This window comes from Sus scrofa, chromosome 1 (genome assembly GCF_054392235.1).
Source record: "Sus scrofa isolate SSC_HxYL_T2T_F1_AM1 chromosome 1, Sscrofa_HxYL_maternal_Yorkshire_Landrace_v2.0, whole genome shotgun sequence".
Taxonomy (NCBI): domain Eukaryota; kingdom Metazoa; phylum Chordata; class Mammalia; order Artiodactyla; family Suidae; genus Sus; species Sus scrofa.
The window spans coordinates 262371067-262396596 of record NC_139383.1 but is presented as its reverse complement, the minus strand read 5'-3'; the positions used below and the strand labels follow the sequence as shown (position 1 = coordinate 262396596).

At 40.9% G+C, this 25530-nt stretch overlaps 1 protein-coding gene across 1 annotated transcript in view; it reads left to right on the top strand.

Moving 5' to 3' along the window:
* SVEP1 (sushi, von Willebrand factor type A, EGF and pentraxin domain containing 1) overlaps positions 1-25530 on the top strand; it is a 202198-nt gene that overhangs the window by 31938 nt on the left and 144730 nt on the right. Inside the window, exons 2-3 of the mRNA XM_003122075.6 lie at positions 7647-7902; positions 11060-11236. Of these exons, the coding sequence (XP_003122123.3) occupies positions 7647-7902; positions 11060-11236 (433 nt within the window). The remainder of the gene's footprint in view (positions 1-7646; positions 7903-11059; positions 11237-25530) is intronic.

The window sequence follows — 25530 nt, the reverse complement described above, 5'->3', positions numbered from 1 at the left end:
AGTATGATAATCTCTAGGTCCAGGATTCTAATTGCAAATAACTTTTAATTGGAAGTAGAAGAGAAAAGACACAACACTATGTAAAACCAGTGATATGGAAGAAAAGCCTGAGACCTTTCCACCAAATTCAAAAGGAAGTAGGATGAGATAAAAATGAAAAAAGCATAGACTTGTCCAGAAAATGATGAACCAACAGATAACTTTTCTCAGATATTCAAAAATATAAAGCCATAAACATTCTTTGAACTGAAGACTATTTGAATATTCAAATTAAAAATATTAACCAAATAACAGACGAAGCTTGGTGAAATTTTGGAATTTCAAGGATGATGACAGTATTATAAGTAGTTTATGGCGTCTCGTTTGATCAGTATTATAAGTAGCTTATGGTGTCTTGTTTTCTAACATGGAAAAAATACATGTGGAAAACAAGTTGAAATCCTGGCACGGTTTGCTAGTTTTCTGCTCCCTGGAGGGAAATGGCTCTTATAGAGTCACAATAGGTGACAAAATAGATCACAAAATCAAGTTTTTAAAAAAGTGGCTTCTGAGTTTCTCTAGTTACCATCCTCAGTCAAGACTGGTTATGATGGATAATTGCAGCTAAGATTGTGCTGCAATTGGTATTATATCTACAAGTAGTTTAATTAATGAAGCCCAAGGGCAAATATTGTCCCCAGGTCAGCTTTGCTGTAATCTCTCTTTTTCTTTCAAGATCATTTTTCAAAACTGTTCCTTGTGGCCTGACTTGGAGGGAGCGGGGAGGGGGATTGCAGTCTTGTGAAATGGTGATGGATCTCGGGTGTTAGAACAATGTTACACAACCCTGCATTTTTATCATTCTAATGACTCTTACTGGACAAGGAGAGCTGACTTCCCCGCCAGATATTTATACAAGCTAATCAGAGGCTTGATACAATACAGATGGTGATAACCTTTTGCTATGCAAAGTCCATGTGGAGTTTCTTTTTTGGCCACAAAGGGTTTGCCTCATTCAGTATTCTGGACCAAAAAATTCTATTTCTTAAATGCCTTTCAAAGGATTGCAGATGATGTAAACTATTTCAGAAACACGAAAAGGAAGATCAAGAGTTGGTCCACTACCACATTCCACAAACATTACCACAGATCTATTTACTTCTTGGATCTGTGGGATGAAAAAAATGTTTTTATTGAATTATGTTTTTATTCAAGTATGATGAAGCACAAAGATTGGGGGAGGGGGTAAATTATTTTCAGTAAATCACCCACTCTCCTTCTGTCTTAAAAGTGCATTCCAAACCCAGATCTTGTGTAATTCTTTACTTGGACTACTAGTCCTGCAATTTTTCTTACTATTTTAAGCTTAATATATTGTCTTGCCAACAGATAGAATGGTTCCTGTAAATACTCAGCAGTTCTCTGCAAGAAGAGAAGAAAAAGAGAATCACAGCTTAAAGTGTTTTATATGTAATGACTAGCACAGCCAGAAATCTCTGCAAATTCTAACCCGGATGTTAAGGAATGTTATTGACAGGAGCTAAGATTAATGTTACAGGATGGTATTTGTTCGTGTCAGAAGGACAACGAGGCGCAAAAAGAAAACTTTTATCTTTTTTGTGCATAACTCTACCAAATACAGCATACACATACATTCCACATATTCCATACATATTGCTCACTCAAGACCAATACACTCAAGGGACTCTCTGCAGAGTATCCTAGAGTTTATCCACTCCACTCATTCATTAATTCATTCATTGAATAAATATTTATGAACACATACTCCGTGCCAGCACTGTCCAGAATATCATACTGAAAAAAAAAGACAATTTACATTTTTTTCTCTTCTTCTTTCCATCACAGTTGTCACTTGTTTAGTGTCTTGCTTACAGTTAACTGCCACAGTCTTGTAAAAGGGAGAGTAAAGAAAATGAGCAGAAGCTTAGAGGAATGTCCTTGGATGTTAGGATGTGATTTCAGAGGGGAACAACATCACTTAATGGAGAGCAAGGATGGTGTAAATGTAACTTACCACATCTTGGAGTACTAGAACTAGGGATTACCCTTTGAAACTTGATGTATAATTTTAAAGACAAAATAATGTCTCACTTCATACCATCCCTAACAGATAATTGCATTTTTCCTTGGAGTTGGCCCTGAACTAAAAAAATGCATGTGTGTTTCAGTTTATTCCATTTATTTTTTTTATATTGATAGGGCTTTTCCCCCTGGGGTGTGTACTAACTGAAAATGTAAATACACAATACATATACATTTAAATTAATTTCAATTATTATTATTATTATTTTGGCCACACCCATGGCATATGGAAGTTCCCAGGCCAGGGATCAAATCGGAGCCACAGATGCAATCTCTGCCACAGCTGCAGCAACACCAGATCCTTAACCCACTGAGCCAGGCCAGGGTTCAAACTTGCATCTCCACAGCAACCCAAGCTGCTGCAGTTGTATCTTTTTTTTTTTTTTTTTTTTTTTTTTTGTCTTTTTGCCTTTTCTAGGACCGCTCCCACGGCATATGGAGTTTCCCAGGCTAGGGGTCTAATTGGAGCTGTAGCTGCCAGCCTATGCCAGAGACATGGCAATGTAGGATCTGAGCCACATCTGCGACCTACATCATAGCTCCTGGCAACGCCGGATCCTTAACCCATTGAGCGAGGCCAGGGATCGAACCCGCAACCTCATAGTTCCTACTTGGATTTGATAACCACTGAGTCACGACGGGAACTCCCTGCATTTGTATCTTTAACACACTGTGCCACAGTGGGAACCCCACAATTATTATTTTTATTGATATTCACATTGCCCTTATTTGGCCAGAAGGACAGAAGGAGCTTCTTCAGACTGGCTTCCAATTTTCCTTGACGTGTCCTTATAACCTTTAAGAGCTTTTTTGCTTTCTGTCATGACAGGACTATTCTAAGCTCATATTGTATGCTTCTTGGCCTAGACCTGAAATGAATCAATTCTTCAAGAATTTTTGGTTCCCTCCAGTGGGAAATGATATTTGGAGACAGCAGTCAGGATTCTAAGGACAGTCATTTCTACTGGGGCTGGTATTTTTGCTGGTGTATCTTAGGGATAGATTTCTAGATGTGGAATTGTTGGATCAAATGGTTAGATAGAAAAAAAATAATGAAGAATTTCATAAGCTGACTCTGAAGCTCCAATGGAAAAGAGAAATTTCAAGGTTAACTACAATTTAACAGAGAAAACAAAAAGGATATTATAGCTTCCTTACCAGATATGAAAAAAAAAAAAAAAACTGTGAAAGTATAGTAGCCAAAACTACATGGTGTTGGCCAAGAAAAGGCAAATACGTCAATAAAACACAGAATGAGGAGAGTTTAACCAGGGAAAGAACAGATTGGTCAATAATTGATTTGGGGAAAATTGCTTATCAAATTGAATAAAAATAAAGGGAATGTCTACCTCAACATCAAAGAAAAATGTATGGATTTAATAATTTTAAAAAACAGACGTATTAGAAGTTCCCATGTTGTTGCAGCAGTAATGAACCTGACTAGTATCCACGAGGACTCAGGTTCGATCCCTGGTCTTGCTCAGTGGGTTGGGGATCTGGTGTTGCCGTGTGCTGTGGTACGGGTCACAAGTGTGGCTTGTGTTCTGTGTGGCTGTGGTATATATAGGCTGGCAGCTACAGCTCTGATTCGACCCTTAGCCTAGGAACTTCCATATACCGTGGGTGCAGCCCTAGAACAACCAAAAAAAAAAAAAGATGTATTAGAGAAAAGAATATGAGAACATCTTAGGCTTGGGGTCAGGAAGCTGTCTAAAGTAATATACAAGAAGAGAAAGGAGATAAGGGTGAATCTTAGGTTTTTGGCCCGAGCAACAGCTGCATTATGGGCTGCTATTTATTGAACAATATTGGTTGAATGTATACTACTTGCCAAGCAATTGTCCTAGACTTGGAGAATTAAAGAATTGAAAAAGTAGACCAAAAAAAAAAAAATACCTGCCTTCATGGAAATTATATTTGGAGAGAAGACTAGTCTTCTGTTTGAAGCTATCCTTGCCTTTGTCACCTGGAAATATCTTCAAGCCGTGTTACAAAGGGATTAAATAAAATAACCTCTCCACCCCTGCCCTTCACCTCTAGCCTTTGCCTTTCCCTCTAAATAAGGTGAGGATGGCAAGATTCCAAAAGATGTGTTTCTACCTACTTTCCAAGGTATCACAAAGTTCTATCAGGAAGAGAAAATGTGTTTGTAAAAAAGAAAATATTCCACTATCTGCCCATTAAATTTTTTTCAAAATTCTTTATTTTTCTAATACTGTCATTTCTACTTTGAGGCTCCAATCCCCCTAATGACAGAAAACTCCATCTGGGTACTTCCACGCAAACCCAACCTCTGAAATGTCTCAAGCACTGCTTCACTCTTGAAAACTGAGCGAGTTCAGGAGTTTTTCCCTCTTGCCTTTCTCCTTCCAGCTGAGTCTTAACTTTGGGGCTTCTGCAAAACTGCAGCAAGGGAGGGGATGTCCTCTGCTCCCTCTGACACAGCCTGCATGTTCCTCCTCTGGAATCGTTTGAGTTCTCTCAGTTGTCATGGCTCATCGGCATGTAGGTTGGTCAGCTTTGTCACTCTTGGTGCAGCGATCTCCTGGGGTCCCAGGATTTCTTCATACTGATATCACCTGAGAGAGACATGGCTCTCATGGTCCACGCTGTTCTCTACTGCCACATCTTTAATATCGCAAAACTCCTTTGGGAGTTTCCACATTGTTCTCTCTCTCTCTTTTTCTCTCTCTCCTGAGCCTCCCCAGGCATACAGAAATCTCATCATGTCCTTTCCTCTTTAACAGCCCATATAGCTGTATTCCATTGCCCCATGTCACTGTGCCCAGAGGCACTTCTGTGGGACTGTCCACTATCCCAAATATCCACATGGAAAGAGGACCCTATACCCATCCCTATAAAGGGATGTCAGTCAATCTTATGTGCCTGAGTTGGGGGTGTCGGGAGCTTGGTGTAGGGCAGAGTCTCACAGTAACACCTGAAGTCTCTCATTCTCCTTTAACCTGAACTCTTCCTCTTCCTCTCCTCACAGAGGTTCTTTTTTAAAGCCTTAAAAATTTCATACACATTTTAAAGGTCACACTCCATTCACATTTATTACACAATATTGACTGTATTCACTATGTTGGACATCCTTGAGCCTATCTTAGACCCAATAGTTTGTACCTCCCTCTCCCCCACTCCTGTATCACCTCCTCTTTCCTCTCTGCAATGGTAACCTCCAGTTTGTTCTGTGAGTCTGCCTTTTTCTTTTCTTTTTTTTTTTTTTTTTTTAGTATATTCACTAGTTCATTGTACTTTTTATATTCCACATATAAGTGAATCATATGGTATTTGTGTTTCTATAACTTATTTCACTTAGTGTAATACCTTCCAAGTCCATAAATACTGCAGCAAATGGCACACTTTTGTCCCTTTTTAATAGCTGAATAGTATTTCACTACATATATGTATCACATCTTTATTTAGTCCTCTGTTGATGGACATTTAGGTTGTTTCCATATCTTGGCTATTGTAAATAGTGCTGCTGTCAACAACTGGGTGCATGAAGCTTTTCAAATTAGTACTTTTTTTTGGCGGGGGGGGTTGTTTTGTTTTTTGGGTTTTTTTGGCTATATACCCAGGAGTGGGACTGCTGGATCATGTGGCAGTTCTATTTTTAGTTTTTTTGAGTAACTTCCATACTGTTCTCCATAGTGGCTGCACCAACTCACATTCCCACCAACAGAATGTGAGGGTTGCCTTTTCTCCACATCCTTGCCAGCATTTGTTATTTGGGTACTTTCTGAGGGATAGTCATTCAGACATCCTCTCTGGAGTGAGGAAATATCTCACATTTCCAAGTGTTCATCCCAAATCTTCATGTTATTCATCAAGGGTGCAGCTTTTTAAGCTTTAAGAGCCAAGAATTTTGATGCAGACAGTAAACAGATAGATCTTATTGTGATTAATTTATGCCAATAAATTTGAAGCTAAAGGGGGAAAAAAGCACCAGGAATTTTGAGACTCTTGGTGTATTTGGAAAATGTCTCTGTTAGTACCTCACATGTTTTTCAATCACATGTGCCTCCCCCATGCTTGTCTTCAGTGTGATCCCACCTACTCTATTTATTTTCCTTTATTTCACTTGGCTTTTGAGTACTAGAGTGAAGCATTTAAATACCTCTTCTCAAATTGCTGGCTTTCCAGATATTTTCCAGAGTAACTTTTAGTTTAATTGTCATTACATTCAGGTTTAACAGCTTTACCTTTAGCTCACAAACACTAAAAAATATTGGCAGAAATTATTGAATTAGAATAAATACCTATTGATTACATACTAATAAAATATACTTTCTGCAGACCTTGATCATATACTCTGAGAGAATGCGGATTTTATACCCGAGTTACATCCCCTTTAAGAGCATTTTTTTGGGGGGGCCGCACCCACCACGCTTGGCATATGGAGGTTCCCAGGTTAGGGGTCAAATCCAAGCTACAGCTGCTGGCCTATACCACAGCCACAGCAAAGCCAGACCCGAGCTGCGTCTGTGACCTACACAGCTCATGGCAATGCCAGATCCTTAACTCGCTGAGTAAGACCAGGGATGGAACCCGCTAGTCTGGTTTGTTACCTCTGAGCCACAGCGGGAACTCCAAGAACATTTTAATATGAACATATTAAATCATAATATCTCCTTTTAACTTTAACAGAACATAGGTTATAATAGTTGCTCTTCCTATCTTCTAAACGTAGTGTTTATTATGTCACTGCCTAAGAAACATTGAATTCCTTCTAAGAACTTGCCAGAAATATACTCTGGTACTTTTTTAGCTGCCCTACCCACTTCTAATGAAAAGCAGGAATGGCAAATTAGATTACAAGCCAAACTCACCATTGGGTCTCTTGTGCCTTTACAGTTTGATGCTGAAAAAGTATCAATGGCAATAAACAGATTTGATTTTAAAAAGGCTTGATTTTTTTTCCTTTCATCGATAGAGAGGGAATAGCATATAGCTTTATAAAGCATAATTCACTTGTCCTAAAGTAATAAAACCCACTATCAAACTGAGTGAATCAATATTTTCTCATGAAGATAGGACACCACCAAAACTGGCTGACTTTTTGCTAACACTGGGTGGTCCAAAAAAGAAGAAGTATTGAATCCATTCTACAACTTTGGAGAAGCAGTGGAAAAACAAATATAGGAAGCAAGTGAGCCATTATTATCTCTGGAAAAGACGTATTCTGTTAAGTGTCCTAGTTCAGCTTTTAGTGTATGATTGTGAAATAGTTCAGCTAGGTAGGTAAGTGGGTGGATAGATGCTAGGAAGTAGATATTTTGGCCCATATTTCGAGCCTAAAAAATAAGAATAGTTTAACAATAGTTGATAGTATTAATACAAATTCATTCCATAAACATTTGTTGCTCTTTGTTAGCAAGCTCTATGGCAATGTGGCTCCGCGAGAAGACCATTGGAGGCTCTGATCTGTGCCTATTTTTGTTTTACCCTCCCTGATCTGCATTCCATTCCTCACTCTCATGAAATGCTGCCTGACCTAATAAGGGAGGCAGGTGACAGCACAGTACAAACTCATACTCACCCTGCCTATTTCATTACAGCAAATTCTTCGTCATTCTAGAGAAAACTCAACAAAAGTTATATTCCTCATCACTGATGGATATTCCAATGGGGGAGATCCTAGACCCATTGCAGCATCGCTGCGAGATTTTGGAGTGGAAATCTTCACTTTTGGCATATGGCAAGGAAACATCCGAGAACTGAATGACATGGCTTCCACCCCAAAGGAGGAGCACTGTTACCTGCTCCACAGTTTTGAAGAATTTGAGGCTTTAGCTCGCCGGGCGTTGCATGAAGGTAAGGGAAACCTAATAGCATAACACAGTGCCTTTAAGTGGGGTTTCCTCCCTGCTTGACACTCGCCAGGGTGGGTGGGGGTGGGTGGTCGATAATACCAAACCCTATGAGGTCTTCTTCATTGAATGTGGTGCCCACGTGTCCTTTGTGTATCATGAGATGAGTTGAACTTCATAAGTGAAGATGACATTCTGACCTTGCAACAGGAGTATTTGTTTTGTTTTGTTTTTGAACAGCTGTGCTATATTTTCACTGCAATATCCATATGCTCCCACCTGGAACAATTAGAATCAGGAATGAATAGAGGTGTGTTTTGAGACCACACACAGAGTGGGAAGCCTTGACTGAGATCTCATTCACACTTATCTGGAAAGATGAAGTAAACATTCAGTGACATGCATAGTGAATCTCAGCAGAATGTTTCCAGAAATATACAAGAAGATGATAGGGACAATCAATACTCAACACACACTTTTTGACCTGACAGTTTGAAGATACATATGCTTATGTATATACTGAAGAGCAGTGACAGCGACAAGGAATAGCATCAGTAAATCCAATTATCAGAGTTCTTTGTATATCACTTATAAGGATGTTTCGTTGTATGGCTTAATTCAGATGAACTTCCGGGCATAGTATGGGCGTGTGTCTTGGTGATCCAGGAGAGAAAGTACAGATTTAGAGGAGGAGTGGGCAGGAGATCTAGCCATAAACCAAAGCCATGGAGCAAATTAACCTTCATTTTTGCAGGTATCCATGTGAAAGATTCAGTGTGATGAGCAAATCATGGCCATACAAGGTTTCCTAGCAATTAGTGATGTTCAAAATAAGTAAATCAGCCCTACTCTCACAAGGGAAGAGTTTAGAGCAGCATCTCAGGCTGCATATGGATGGAACAACAACAAAAAAAATCCCACTTAGTCACCTGCCAACTGAGAGCTTTTGGTCAATCATTTAACTTTTGCACGCCCTAGATTTCTTATTCATAGAATAGGGTACGAGAATAGTACCTACTTCATAGGATTGTTTGATTAGAAAAGTTACCGAGGGCTTGTTATACTAACCCCGTAATAACTGTCCATTATTGTTATTATCTTGGGTGATTTTCTAAGATCTATGAGCTTCAGTTTCCTCCACTTTTTAAATGGAGATATTATGATACATAACCTATAGTTTTGTCAAGAGAATTAAATGAAATATTTAAATTTCATCCTGTGTTTGGCATGTGGAAGAAGTTCAGTAACTGGGGCTTCCTTTGTTTCCCCTTTTCTCCAGGAAAAGGGATGTGTTGAATGGGAAGGGTGGCTGTTTCTTTAGGTGGGATTAGGAAATTATGGGTGGTGTTAGCTGTGTTGTAGAGAACTCATTTCCAGTCCTGCCAACCTTGTGTCTTGTAGGATTGGGCTCTTCCACCCTAATTCCACCCTAATTTGAGCTGAGTCAGAAACTGGGTGGGACAGAATCTTCTAGGAAAGGCCTTTGGTTACCATGGCATAACAGGGTTTTTGAAGACATCCCTTTTATTACAAGAAACTAATATCGAATATGTAATGCTCTGATTGAGTTTCTGGGTTCTGTAAGAAAAGTTCCTGTCTTTACTGGAAAGACACAGTCGGGGCAAAGAAAGTGAACCTCACTTCCTCTGAAGCTACTTTTTTAATATAGGTTTTTTTTTTATACAGTTTTTAAAGAGTACTTTCCATGTAAAGATATTATAAAATATTGGCTCTATTCCACATGTTGTAAACTACATCCTTGAACCCATCTGATACCCAGTTGTTTGTACCTCCCGCTCCACGACCCCGCTAGTGCCCCCTCCCCGTACTGGTAACCACTAGTTTGTTTTCTCTACCTGAGTCTGCTGAAGCTACTTTTCATTTGGATGGATCCACCTTTGGTCTCAAGACCATGTTTGTGGCTGTTCTCAAGAGACATAAGTAACAGAATAATAGCTTTCTCCATTATGCATCTTGTTCACTTCTCTCTCTCCCAGAACTAAATGCCAGTGCATCAGTCTTGATAGCTGTATTTCTGTCACTCCCTAAGTTAGTCTACCGCCAAATAAACCCTGGTCTTGGAGCTAAGTCCTAAATGCTCATGTTGTACCCACCTTCTTGTACCCACACCGCAGTCTACTGGATGGAGCATTAATAGGGTACCTGGTGGTCCTAGTCTCTTTCCCTTAGAGATGGGATCTTCCCTTGACTTTGTCCTTATCTTTCATTCAGTCTTAATGCAGAAACAGATGTTCCATAACTAAGGCCATCACCAATCCTCTTTCCAAATATTCAGTGGTAATTCATGTGTCTTGCTGAAACATATCCGTTTGGGTCCCTAGTATGGGCACATCCTGATATCTGAGTATAGCATCATGGATCTAGCACTGGAATTTAGGCTAGATCTTGCATTTCTTCAACAGGTTAAATGAATCTTATTTGTTTGCCTGGTTCTTGGCCATCCATTCTTGATACCTCATATTCAGCCTTACCCTGCCCTGTTCAGAACAGAACAACTCTGCCTTGTGTGGAATCCCCAGTATGGCTCATTTCAGAGCAGGGCTCAGATAATCAGTATAGTCTCCTTTTACACAACATGTGAAAATTCATTAAGAATAGATCCCAATTCTATTATGCCACTTGTGTGGTGTCTTTGTTTCAGCCTTTAATCAAATAATTATGGAAGGAATGGTATTAATTCTGAAGTCAGTAGCTCATAATCAGCCCCCTTATGCAGCAGTCAGGATTGCAGTTTTATTTATTTATTGGAACAAGGATTCTGGAAATCTTGTTACTGCTGCCTGACTGCGAGCTGGTGTGGAAGCCCAGGGGACTGACCTGGAGAACTGACTGCACAACTTCCTGCTGCATCTGGAGATGCCTCGCTGGAAGTACTTTAAATTTCTGCCTGACCCTGGCTGGCCTCAAGAACTTAGGATGAGGTCCCAGACTGAAATTATCTGCTGAAATCAATTCCTAGTCTGTAATAGCACCAATCACACACGTTCATCTTTGGGTGGGGGTGGGGAGCGGTTGGGAAAGAGACTGGTAGGAAAAGATATTTTCTCTGCTTGTGCTTCAGTTGGGTAACAAGAGTATGTGACATGCAACTGCTCCTGCATTTTTTGATGACCTTTCCCCCTGTCGCATGTGCTTGGTAGATCTGCCTTCTGGGAGTTTTATTCAAGAGGATATGTCCCATTGCTCATATCTGTGTGAAGCCGGCCAAGACTGCTGTGACCAGATGGCAAGCTGTAAATGTGGGACGCACACGGGTCAGTTTGAATGCATCTGCGAGAAGGGGTATTATGGGAAAGGTCTGCAGTACGAATGCACAGGTGAGTGCCCGCTCTCTGCATAACTGCCTCGGTTATCCGTTTCCCCATAGAAAAACCATTTCCAAACCCAGTGGCTTAAAACATGAAGTGGCTGTTATTGCCTGTGAGTCTCTGGGTCAGTTGGATGGTACTTTCGGTCTCAGCTATAATGACTCATGCTTTTGTCCTTGGCAGTGAGTGGGGTTGGCTGCCCTGCTGGTCTTACCTGGGATCTCCTACCTGTTTGGACATCAGCTCACTGGGGTCTGATCTAAAATGGCTGGTCTGGAACCACAGGGATGTCCTTTAGGTGGCCTCTCAGACTCCATCAAGCTAGCTCAAGCCTGGTCACATGGTGGGGGCAGGATGCTGAGAGGAAGAATGGTCCCTTGAAGTCCAGGTTCAGATCTGGGAAGGAAGAAGATCTGGCGCCTTTTATTTGTAATCAGTCAAAAGCCACATCACCAAAATATGCCTGTCCAGGATGGAAGCCTCTGGTCCTCAGGCCACATGTAACTTGTAACTGTCACCAAAAAATGTGACATTCACTCTATAATCTTTTAGCTCTTCCTGAGTCTCCATGAAGGGACATCAAAAAGCTCTAAAAATGACCTCACTTCAGAATGGAATTCACTTCCTCGACATTTGCAATTTACCTCCTCTAGGTTTCCTTCCAGGGGGATCATCATATTTTTAAAAGTTTACTAGAAAAGCAAGAAGAGCAACTTAGGATTCTTGTGTTCTAAATTATATTTTAGGAAATATCAAATATTTAAATGTACCATGGGGTTTTTCAGTGAGAGCATTTTGTTTGTCTGCTCTGTTTTGCTTAAAAGGCAACATGTGTCTTAGAACTTACAGGCTCTTCCATGGTTTGCTGTTTGGGGAAAATTTATTCCCATGGAAATTAACACCCACCAGGAGAATTTAGGGGCACTGGGTTTACTTTATACTGTCCTGTGTGGTCTCTCACTGCTTGTTTCCTGGAGACATTATTTCATTCTGACGTTTGGAAGGTAGGTAGGTCTGCTCTGTAACACAGAAATGTGGTTCTCTCCCAGGAGAACCTCCCAGGTCATGGCCTGAGCTGCTTTCTCTCTTTTCTTCTCCTTCTGGGGTATTTCCTCTTGTGTTCTTCTTTTACTTGCTTTTCTTCCTTTTTTTAAAAAAATTAAAGTGTAGTTGATTTACAGTATTGTGCTAGTTTCTGCAGTACCGCAAAGTGATTCAATTATATATTCTTTTTTATAGTCTTTTTTATTATGGTTTATTACAGGATGTCAAATATAGTCCCCCGAGCTATACAGTAGGACCTCATTGTTCATCCATTCTATACATAGTAGTTTGCAACTGCTCACCCCAAACACCCACTCTCAATTTTATTCTTGTTAACCTTCATCTCCATTCTCTTAATTTCTCCTATCCCCCTAGCCCTGATCCCAGCTGCCAGACATCCTTCCTGGGTCCGACCATCCATGCTCTCCCAGCAGAATCACTCCTTTCTTGGCCCTGCTCCCACTCCACCCAGCAGGATTTCTCATTTAAGCAGAAAAAAAGAGGGGGAAGGATCAGCCCAACTGCCTCTGAGTTGGCAAAATGCCTCCCCTTGAATCTTCCCACACTTTCATGAACAGCCCAGCTTGGCACGCTCCCCAACACCCCCTCCTTCCGTCCTCCTGTCCAAGCCCACCAAACACAGGCAGCAGCTCTCGTTTTCTTTGCTGCATGCTGTAGTCAGCATGTCTGCTTTCCGTGTGGTCCTAGACTGAACTGCTCCCTGCCAATGAGCCACTTCCCTGTGGCTGCCTGGCAGCCTCAGCCATGCTGCACCCAGCCCCCACTGCTCCTGGGCACTATAATCTTGCATCCCAGGGGATAAGCTGCAGAAAGAGAGGGGGCCAGCTCACAAACCCACTGCCTCCCAGTTACTCAAGTTGTGGTGGCTGGTACCCATTGTGCATTCCAAGCTGAAAGGCACAGGAATCCTTAAAATGTATGAGGTTGGGTGGCCCTGTCAGTGGAGCCTCAGTAGAGGGGAGAGAAGAACTCTGGCTGCTGGGTCCAGTCAAGAACACCAAGCACAAAAGGATTCATTTATCTGTCCCTTCTCTTAAGTCAGTAAGTCTTCCTTACATGCAAGATTTCAATTAGATACAGTTCATTGATACAAATATTGATATTGTCATCTTCAAAATTTTTTCCTTAGAAATTAGAGAACATGGTTATTAGACCTCTGAGCTGAACTTTGTATGTTTGCAGGAGGCAGTGTTCATCACTGGCTTCTCCTGAATGCCAATGAGCTAAGAGAAAATAAAGTATAACCTTCCTATGTCACAGAAGACTCATTGCTAGATTCTTATCATTGGGAACAGAAGAAAAAAATATTAGCTCTCAATTATCCAGTACTGAAGACCCAGAGGTTCTGAGCCCCTTTTAAAATTGATCTGGGAGTTCCCATTGTGGCTCATTGAGTTAAGAACCTGACATAGTGTCCGTGAGAATGCAGTTCAATCTGTGGCCTCTCTCACTGGGTTAAGGATCTGGCATTGCCACAAGTTGTGGTGTAGGTCACGGATGTGGCTCAGATCTGGAGTTGCTGTGGCTGTAGCATACACCGGCCACTGCAACTCTGATTTGATGCCTAGCCTGGGAACTTCCATATGCTGCAGGTGCAGCCATAAAAATAAATGAATGAAAAGAAAGGAAAAGAAAAAAATCCATTTGGTTGACAAAGGTTTCTGAGCATTTTCTCTGTGCCAGCTAGGCAGAGTGAACAGACGGACATGGTGCCAGTCTTCTTGGAACTTCCAGTCTAACTATACAAAACAATTTGTAATCACAAAGTGGGGTGTATGGTATGAAGAAAGGTCTCTAGGAAGGGTTAACCTAAGATTGTGCTCTCTACGATCTAAAGGATGACTAGATGATAGTTATTTTATTGCTTCAGAAGAAGGGTTACCTTTCATTTGGAATAGTTGAAATTCTGAGTACTTATCGTCATTGTAGCAACCATGCCTTTCTGAAGCAAACTGTTTCTCTTTAGAGCCAGAAGGAACCTTAGAGATTATCTTCTCTAAACTCTTCATTCTGCAAAAGGAAATTGAGGTCTCAAGAAAGAGGACCAGTTTGCCCAAGATGGCATTTCCCACTGTCCATCAGCAGGACCCGGGATATTTTTTTCTAAGTCCTGTTTCCAAGATATCAAACTGTTTAATTTGCATTTTTGAAAATATCTTCTTGTATACATTGCTTTTCAGAGCCCATAAACACTGAACTGTGCTCAAAGTATTTAAAAGCACAGAAAGATCTGGCTCAAATTCAACCTCTGACATTTACAAACTATGTGGCTTTGGATGATTAATTCCTTCTGATTCTCAATTTCTTCTATAAAATGGCCTTAATAATGGCATAGTTTAATGTATATATACTTTTTTGTATAGTTTTACATATGTATACATGTACATATATGTATATATGTACACACTTATGTATTTAGAAGTATACCTATACATATGCATATATATATACACACAAACACATGTATATAGGTGTAGACAGATAATTGAGAGAATATACTTAGAATGCTTAGGACAGTATCTGACACATCAATTCTCAATCGGTGGTAGCTTTTATTTTTAATCATTATTGTGAGATAATATAATTATTAAGAGAAAGCTAATGAATGGACATTAGAATAAGTATCCCAAGAATGAAGATAAGGGATACCATCTATTTTGTAAAGTCCACTCTTCTGGGATAGACCAGTGGTCCTCACCTGAGGAATTGTGCGGTGGGGAAGATCAGGCACCTCTGTGTGGGTGAATACCATCAAGAAGCCTTGCCCCTCCTGAAGGTGAATACCATATTGACCTGATGAGTCTCCAGTGAAAATCAAGAATCTTGGGTGAGAAAAGGCAGTGGGATAATATGCCATTGGATGTTGAAGTAGAGGTGGTTCACTTGATTAAGCAAAAGTTATATGCTGAGGCATTGTATTTGATAATTTATTTCATAGACAAGCAGAACACCAGAGTTCTCTGTAAGGCTTCTCCTTACCATTCACTTGGGAGATGAGGAGATTCCTTCCTGATCTATGGGAAGTTTGTGGCAAAGTTAAGGTAGGCTTAAGGTCTTCCAGTTCCCAGTCTGCAATCCTTCCCTTATGCTGGCATGTCTCCAGTGGTCCCTGGGAGACTTTAAAGAAAGCTGATCACTACAATGTTACTGCAACCTCCTTCTCTTTGTCCCTCATTGCTCTGGGTGATTGGCGATCTGGGTTGCATGGGTCCTCAAACAATGGCCACTCAGCACCCTGGCCAGGGCAGTGGCTTTGATCAAAATGGCTTGAGCACCACTGTCACAGGAAGCATCCATGGACAAGACCCTGATGCATAGAAAGATTTTATTCATTGTGAGTCTTTTTCATATAATATTTTAACTTCAATGCAAGCCTGAAGATAATCTTTAGAAATTACTAACAAGTAATACTTTATCAAAGACTTCAATATTTTTGTTTTTTTTTGGTTGCACTCATGGCACATGGAAGTTCCCAGACCACGGATGGAACCTGTGCCATAGCAGCACCCCAAGCCACTGCAGTAACAAGGCCAAATCCTCAACCCGCTGATCCACAAGGGAAATCCCAAAGATTTTAATTTCATAAGACATTATCTACTATATTTGAACTGGTATTTAATTTCCCTTGGCTTAAAACTTCTTCGATTTGGTTTCACAATAATCGTGTGCTCTCAGCTGGTTGTCTTGAAGGGTGTGTGCTAATAGGCTTTATGGAAGAGAGAACCATATAACAAATAGATCATTGGAAATAGAATAATGCTTTGTTCATGTGTGTTTCATTGTATAAAGATGCTGAACACAAAAGCCATATTTGACAAAAGCTAAATTAACATTAAAAAAAATCTGCTAGGAAAGGAGAATTTCAAACACAACTGTACTGAAATACTTATTTATTTATGTCTTTTTGCCCTTTTATGGAGCTTCCTAGGCTAGGGGTCCAATCAGAGCTGTAGCCGCAGGCCTACGCCACAGCCGCAGCAACGCAGGATCCGAGCCGAGTCTGCCACCTACACCACAGCTCACAGCAACGCTGGATTCTTAACCCACTGAGTGAGGCCAGGGATCGAACCCACAACCTCATGGTTCCTAGTTGGATTCATTAACCACTGAGCCACGATGGGACCTCCACAACTGTAATACTGAAAATGCTGTTCTCCAAGTAGTCCAGTGTAAGGGGGCATTGCAATGAAAGAAATCAGGTTCAGCCACCAAAATAAATTTCAAAATAATACCAATCCTTTGCTTCATTTTCTCAACTCTAAAATGGGGAAATAGAGACCACAGCAATTCTTAAAAATCTCCCTTTGCTCATGCATTCCTTCCCTTAGAAACCATACTCTTCTGTACTTACCTCTTCAACTCTCCCCTCAGCCCCAGCCCCTGCCATACGCACATCCTAGCTCATGCCTCCCAAGGCCTCGCTCAAACCTCTTGTCCTTTTTGCTCTTTCCTCTTGATTCTACATTATTCTTGGGGAAAATGTGGAAAGGCCAGGAACACTCACCTATCTTTCCTTTTTTTTTTTTTTTTTGAGGGGGAGGTGTTATAAAATCAGTGCTTTACAAAAGGCTGATGATATTTCATTTTAAAAAACCCTATATAACTCAGTTTCATTTACTGCAGCTACTTTGTATAATTCAGAAATTCAGGTATGGGACTTTAATGCGTCATGAGCTGGGTGAGAAAACACCCTTCTAGGATTACTTATTGAACTCAGCTGAGGAAAGAGGACTGAAAAACTGGGGAATCTAGTGAAAAGAAGGAGCTTCCAATTTCTAGGATTATTATCCTCCTTCCTCACATTTAATACAGGCCTTTGGAGGTGGTGGTGGTGATGACCTTGACGACGACAGTAGCAATAATTGCTGCTGATAATAATAATAGCTACTATTGAAATAGCACTTAAAGCTTTGATATATATTAACTCATATAAAGGTCACAGTAACTCTCTGGAGGATGGTTCCACCTTAGGGACAAGAAAACTAAAATCTGAGTGGTTATGCAACTAGACTAATAGACCTGCTCTATTAACCCAAGTTATCTGCCTCCAGAGCCTATAGTCTAGCTATAGAGAGAGACATTCAACAAATAAATCCAATTAAAAACATAGTTGCAAATTTCTATGAAGTATTAGTTTGATTCTCATGAGGTCATCAATATTTTATTATTTTCAACCCACAAGATACATGCAGTTCAACCTAACACGAGGCAGGAAGAGAAGAGAATGAATTATATAAAAGACAAATCTGATCATGCTTACCGTTTTTGTTTTTGTGTGTTTGCTTTTTTTTAAGGCCACACCTGTGGCATAGGAAAGTTCCTGGGTTGAATCAGAGCTGCAGCTGCAGGCCTATGCCTCAGCCATGGCAACATTGGATGCTTAACCCACTGACTGAGGCCAGAGATCAAACCCACATCCTGTCTGGTTCTTAGCTCACTGAGACACAGTGAGGAACTCCTACTGTTATTTGTCCTTTTTTTTTTTTTTTAAGTGCCACACCCACGGCATATGGAAGTTCCCAGGCTAAGGGTTGAATTGGAGCTGCAGCTTCTGACCTACACCACAGCTATAGCAATGAAGAATCTGAGCCATGTCTGCAACCTGAACCACAACTCACTGCAATGCTAGATCCTTAACCCACTGAGCAAGGCCAGAGATTGAACCTGTGTCCTCTTGGATATTAGTTGGGTTCATTACCACTGAGCCATGACAAGGACTCTCTTCTGTTTTTTAATGGTGACTCATGGAATAAACTTCAAGCTCCTTACCATAGAGTAAAGGTGGTATGATCTGACCTCTCTTTATCCACTGAGCTAAAATCTGGAGCTAGTTATAATTTCCCCCAAATACCACACGATTTCATTCCCCAGACCTTTTCTTCGTGCTTCTTCTGAGACTCTTTCCCACCACACCCAACTATTTTCTTTGTTCTTACTTCATCAGACTAGTGATTTAATGGGCTGTGATTTTCTAGTTCACTCTGTATTTCCATTGCCTGCCTTCAGAGCCCATCAAGAAAAGCAAGTAGTGAAAAGGCCAAATTGAATACCAGAATCTTAAACGGACAAGAACTCATTATTGAAATCTTAGGCAATTGTGTGGTTTCCACGTCTGCCTTGGACACCTCTTGGAGCCTTAGCCAAAGGCACATGGTCAGGAATTTTTAAGAACGTATTTAATTTATTTGAATGCAAAATATTTACGTTTGCTTAAATTTTGTCCACAGTAAATCAAATATAGTGCATGGTTAATTTACTAGATGAGTCATTTTACATGGCTAGATCATCATAATCAGCTGTGAATAGCCAGTGAACTCTTGTTGTAAATCCAAGCGGTTGCAGCTGTTGTGTGTTTTCCCTGAAGGGATTTGAGAAACACAGAGGACGGAGACAATAGTTGTCTTGAGGCCACTGCTTTGCAGGCGTAGACTCCATTTCAGTGAGTTTGTGATGATTAGAAGATTGAAAATTATAGCTGGAGGGGGACCAAGGCTGAGGACCAGGTAATGAGCCAAAGCCCCTGTTATGTTATTTTTCCTAAAAGGAGGATACACTGTAGAAGCGGAAACAGTGGAATATTTATGTAGGAATCTCTTATTACCCATGTAAATATATGCACACAAATCCCCACCTCCACTCTGCACACACACACATTTTCCTGTCTAAATAGTATGTCGTTTCTTTGGAGAGAGAAGGGACAGAGAGCTCTAGAAATTCTTGAATAGAAACCAGAACATTTGGAAATCTTGTTCTCTGAGCAGAGCGTAGCTGATTTTTTTCCCCCAAAACATCCCCAGCGGTGCCTAATAATGGATTTGTAAGGTGTAAGGAATTTGTACAGTGTATTACTGTTTGCTTTTTATGAGGGAATGTTGCTAGCATGTTGACACTGGTTCCCATCCACTTGAGGCAGAAGGGTCACTGCTGCCAGGACTAGCCTAGTGTATATTCAGTCCAGAAAATTCCATGTATTTTCCAGTCTATCATAGTTTTATAACAGGAAATCACATATAATGCCACTCTAGGTGTGAAACATAATCAAACTCCAAAGTCAGCATCTTGTGTTTAAGTTCAGTTATTGTATTCTTCAGCTCTCTAACTTCTGTTTCGTACTTGATGAGATTCTCAGTGTGTTCATTCAGTCTTCTCTCTTCTCCCAAGTGGCCTGAGCATCTTTAGGATTCTTACCGCGAACTCTGTATCTGGTGAATGACTTCTCTGTATTTAACTAAGTTTTTTTTTTTTTTCCTGAGGCTTTGTCTTTTTTTTTTTATTAAAGTATAGTTGATTTACAGTGTGTGCCAATCTCTGCTGTACAGCAAAATGACTCAGTCATGCAATATATATATATATATATATTCTTTTTCTCATATTATCTTCCATCATGTCTTGTTTTTTGCTGTTGTTGTTGGGAATGTATTCCTCTGTTTCTTTTTACTCGACTCTCTGTGGTGCTTTCTGTGCCTGAGACAAAACACCCACCTCTCCCAGACTGGAAAGAGTGGCCCCATTAGGAGAGGACCCTTATGGTTCAACCCTTCCCAGTTCTTGATTGTCTCTTGGACCGTTTTGATTGTCCAAGTGGCCTATTTTATTTTTGTCTTTTTAGGGCTGCACCCACAGCATATGGAGGTTCCCAGGCTAGGGATCTAATTGGAGCTACAGCCTCCAAGCCTACACCACAGCCACAGCAACTCAGGATCCGAGCTGTGTCTGTGACCTACACCACAGCTCACAGCAATGCCGGATCCATAACCCACTGAGTGAGGCCAGGGATCGAACCTGCATCTTCATGGATACTAGTGGGGTTGGTTAACCACTGAGCCATGACAGAAACTCCCATGTCCAAGCGGCCTATTTTTAATGGCTCCCGTCAGTTGAGGTTGTTCCAAGACCTGTCAGTGTCCCAAAGGGGAGGATTGCAGTCAGCACCTAGATTTAGCTGTTTGGAAGTCAGACCCTCCAGGCAGCAGCTTTTAATGTATGCAAATATATAACATCCTCTGGGTCCTCCCATGTAAGACCTGCTGGCCACCAGATGCAGGTGATCTGGAGGTGTCCCCGGGTGGCAGTCACAAAAATTGGGGCTCCAGATGCATGTACAAACTCCTTTCCAGGAGATATTGGTAAGGTGTGGCGAGGCAGAGACCTCAGGCAAACATGGCCACCAGCTGCCTGGGTACCCTGCCAGCACCTCTCTCGGCCTCTATTTGCTTGTCAAAGCCGAACCTGCCCTTCAGATTCCTGGAAAAGCAAATAGGCCTGTTCCTCAGAAAGATGAGGGCTGTGTTTCAGTCTGCTGTCTGTGCAGTGCCCTGGGGGTGGCAGCCGGCCACAATCTGTCTCTCCAGTTGTTGCAATCCTAGGGGACCCAAGAACACCAGCCGCCCGCCCACCGGCATCCAGAGCCAGGCATTGAAGTGGCATCTCCTGGGTGGCAGCTGCAAAAACGAGGGTACCAGACATGTGAAAGCTGCTCTCTATGAGATACGGGCATTTTGGAGCGTGACTAGGGAGAGCATGAAGACAGCACCTCCCCTTGGAAAGCCCTGGAAAGGATTAGCTTTAGCACTTACACTTGTGCTTAATTGGAAACCTGCCCCTCAGGCTGCCACTCTGATGATCAACCAATAGGCTGCCTTCATAGAAAGTCTGAACTCCTGGGTCGCTTGCCTCTTCCGGTCTCTTAGGGGTGGAGACTATTTAAGAATGCTTTCTCCGTTGGTTACAGCCCTTTGAGACCCACTAAGCCCAAGCCCCACTGGCCTCCAGATCCAAGCAATCAAGGGACATCCCTTACGCAGCAACCGCAAAATCCAGGATACACGACGTGTGTGAAAGCTCCCCTTCGGGAGATGCTATGGCACTAGGGTACAGCAGAGGGGGAATGTGCAAGTGACATCTAATGGGGGAAAGAAGGAAAGAAAAAAAGATGATACCCAGTGTTTAGAGTAAGGAAGAAGGGAAGACGATGCCCTGCAGCCAGTGGGCTGTAGTGTGTGCTAAATTCAGAGCCTTAAAGTTTAGCAGGTGAGCCTCAAACATTGGCTGGATGCCTCTGGAAAGGCTGGCCCTGGGCTGAGTCCTGGGACAGGTGAGTCACACAGGAACCCATTAAGAGGCGTTTCTGAGTTCCTTATAGGCTGGGGGTCTTGAGTCCCACTGGTCTCAGATGCAGGTCTTCGAAGTTGGATTCAAACTCTTCTTTCCCCAGAAAGAAGGGTTTTGAGTTCTCTCTTGATTGTGACCGGGATGGGGTTTTGGGGAGACTGTGTCCCAGCCCCTCCTGCCTGCCGTGATGAGGGGCTTCTCCCTCGTTTGCCTGCTGTGTGGGGTTGCTCAGACTGTTCTTAGGTTTCTTCGGAGGGAGTTGCCCCAGTGTAGCTGCAGATTTGGTATGTCTGTGGGAGGAGGTGAGCCCAGGATCCTCCTACATCACAGTCTTGAACAGGAACCTCCTGAAGTCAGTATGTTGTTTTCTTTAGAAATACTCGTAAAAATATGCCCCAGATTCTAAAATGGTCAAAAGAAGGATCGTGACCAATTCCTGCTTATCACTGTAAAAGCTTCCTTTTTCCCTTCTTCTTTTCCCCAGCCCCTGTTGTAACTCTTTCCAGCAACAATGAAAAGGAGACAAAGGGAGAACATTGAACATCTGTGAAATCCGTGGTCTTCAAATGGCTTTGCTCATGTAATCCTTTAAGAAAAATTGAAAACCTATGTGCCCCTCATTAATTTTTAAGGGGCTATATAAACTTTTTAGCAGAATTTTATTTTTTAATTCTTAAAATCCTTTTTCCATTTTTGTTGACATATAGTTGATTTACAATGTTATGTTAATTGCTGCACAGCACGTTGATTCAGATATGCATATATATGTATTTACACACTTTTTTAGTATTTTTCCATTATGGTTTATCATAGGACGTTGAATATAGTTCTCTGTGCTATACAGTAGGCCTCCTTTATCCCCTCCCTGTATAATGGTTTATATCTTCTAATCCCAACCTCCCACTCCATCCCTTCCCCAACCTCCTCCTCTTTGGGAACCACAGGTCTGTTTTCCTTGTTTGTGAGACTTTTATTTTTTAAATTTAATTTTGTTGGAGTACAGTTGACTTACAATATTGTATTCGTTCCAGGTGTACAGAAAAGTGAATCAGTCATATATATAAATATATATCCCTTTTTTCCCATAAAGTAGATTTTCTTGTGCTATACAGTAGGTTCTCGTTAATCCATCTCTTTTATATAGTCATGTGTATATGTTATTCCCACCCCGCCCAATTCTTGCCTTCCCCCAATGGTTTCACCTTTGGTAACCATAGTATTGGTTTTGAATTCCGAGTTTGCCTCAGTTTTGTTTTTAATTCCTTTGTATCATTTTTATTAGATTCCACCTGTAAATCGTATCATGTGATATTTGTCTTTTTCTTCTTCCACCTTGTAAAAGGTAGCATTTCCATAGTATTATACTGATGTTTTAAAATAAAACTATTTTCACTGTTAAGTGTATCCACTGAAATCTAAATACTGCAGCATATCTGATTCCTTTGAATAATAATCATTTATGAACAAATAAACTTTTTTTTTTTTTTTTTTTTTTTTTTTTTTTTTTTTGCTTTTTAGGGCCACACCTGTGGCATATGAAAGTTCCCAGGCTAGGGGTCAAATTGGAGCTACAGCTGCCAGCCTCCACCATAGCTACAGCAATGCCATGAGATGCCATGAGCTACGTCTGGGACGTACACCACAGCTCACAGCATTGCCGGGATCCTTAACCCACTGAGCAAGGCCAAGGATTGAACCCACATCCTCACAGATACTAGTCAGGTTCGTAACCTGCTGAGCAACAATGGGAACTCAAAAGCAACTTTTTTTAAATGCAAAAATTTTACATGTTTTCTTTTATCTCTTTCACTCCACTTCTACCATGTAATTCTAATGCAATGCAGTTTTATATCCTAAAGACTTTATTGATCACAGATTTTTACTTCTCTGCTACAAAAATTGTTGATATTAATTGAAATATTTACATTTTCTGTGACCAAAATTGCTAATAGATTATTATTGCACTTTTTATTTATATATAGTTTGTCAAACAATATTACATGTTTTGATACTTATTATGTGTAAAAATAAGATACTGTTGGAGATTGATCCCTTAATGAGATAGATTACTCAGTAATTCATGGATCCATGGCTTTCTCTTATTCACTCTTGGAATAAGAGCACGTAGAGCATTAATTTCATTGCTGTTTTTTGTTTTAAAGGTTTTAGAGCTGAAAACCTTGTGTTGTTCTGTTGAAACTTGAAAGAGTTGTGTTAAGTTGTGTCACTCACTTGGTTCTTGGAGTTGCTGATTTTAATGTCCAAAATGACATGTTATCTACTGTCAAAAGATTGCAAATGATCTCTTAGCTGATTAGTCACATAGGGTGAATTTCAATTTTATTGAAACTAAGGAATTGGAAAATTTTTTTTACTAGCAAAGGGAGTTGTTAGCCTATCATTATAATCATTCGCTTTCTCAAATGTCTGGGAAGCCCCCACCCCAGAGACTAGGACTTGACCAAGACTAATTAAAAGACTAACTGTTAACAATTTCACTTGGAAGCACTCTGTTTAACTTAGTCGATTTGGGGGAAAGCAACCAGTACACATTTTAATAAGCCTTTAACAATTCAATAGTTTTTGAGGAAATTATTTTCCCCTAATATATGCCTTAATGTATTTTTTATCCACATCTTGGAACTATGGATTTAGCTTATTTCATTTCTGGACGAATAGCTACCATATCACCTATTAGTGAAAATATTTTCCCCAGTCAAACCTATTCTCCAAATCAGATTTATTTTCTGACAGCAAAAGGTGAAATAAGCTAATGGACATTGTAGTGGCAGGCACATTACTTCGGAATTCTACAGTTGATAAACAAGGCAGAGAATTTGTTAGCTGGATGAAACAAGCTGCCACCACCTTCGAAATTGCTTATGGATATTTTCTTCCTTGCTTTGCATTCATGGGACTCTTATAAAGAAGTGGCATATGCTTGACAGTATTCAGGGGTTTGAAAAGGGAAGGTGAACTGTGCCTTCCCCCCACTAACCCCTACAATGTATCTGAATTCAAAACATCCCAGAAATGAACCAAAATACTCCATTTCCAATGTTAGGAAATACTGAAAGATATTTAACTGAAATAGGTGAAAGACTAAAGGCAAATTGAAGTTCCCAGGCTAGGGGTTTAAAGGAGCTGTAGTTGCCAGCCTGTAGCACAGCCACAGCAACATGGGATCCAAGCCGTGTCTGGGACCTACACCATAGCTCATGGCAATGCCGGATCCTTAACCCACTGAGCAAGGCCAGGGATCAAACCCACGTCCTCATGGATGCTAGTCGGCTTTGTACTGCTGAGCCACAACGGGCACGCCGGACTAGAGCCATTTCTTAGAGGACCTCCTTATGGTGCCTTAATCTGGAGGATCTCCAAATTCCAAGCTTTTGAATTGTGCTGTAACATTTATTGCCTTGAGGCAATGCACCAAGATTTAGAAAGGTGAAAAGTACACATTTCTGTTGAAAAGTGAATGAAGGGCAGTTGCGTAAAGGTGCCACCGACACTTTCTCTGGAACATCAGTTTAGGAAAAAGTACATAGCAATGATGAGGTCCTGGAAACTGGCTCTCCAAAATGATTAATGTCACATCTGCATGCCTCTTGCAAAGTCTTGCCTTGTTTGCAGAAGAGACTGTGAAAAAATTTTAAGTTTTTCTAATGTCATTCATCTCTGAAGAAATTAGCCTGCAGACCCAGCTTTCTCAGAGCCCAGAATCCATGTTGTCTCTGCAGCATTTTATTGCCTACAGTTTGTCCATAGCACTCATTGCACAGTCATTATCCGTCAAGGAAATGATCCAGAACTACTTTGTTGCTCTTTCCAGGCTACGTATAAAATAAGCAGTTGCTCTGAAGTTATAGCTTAGCATCTCAAGTGTTCGGCTCCATGGGATCTGCACGGGTTGATGCTCACAATTAAATGTTAGATGCTTAGCCAAATGTGGATGGAAGCCAGTGTTAGCAATTTGAAAACGATAGCCCAAGCTAGAGAAATGACGGGCCCTGGAAGTATGCTAAATGCTAGAGATGCCAAGATATAGGATGCCATCCTTAAACAACCTTGCGTTTATAAGTAGTTATGGATTGCAGCTGGTGGCGTGCATGCTACAGATGAACCTA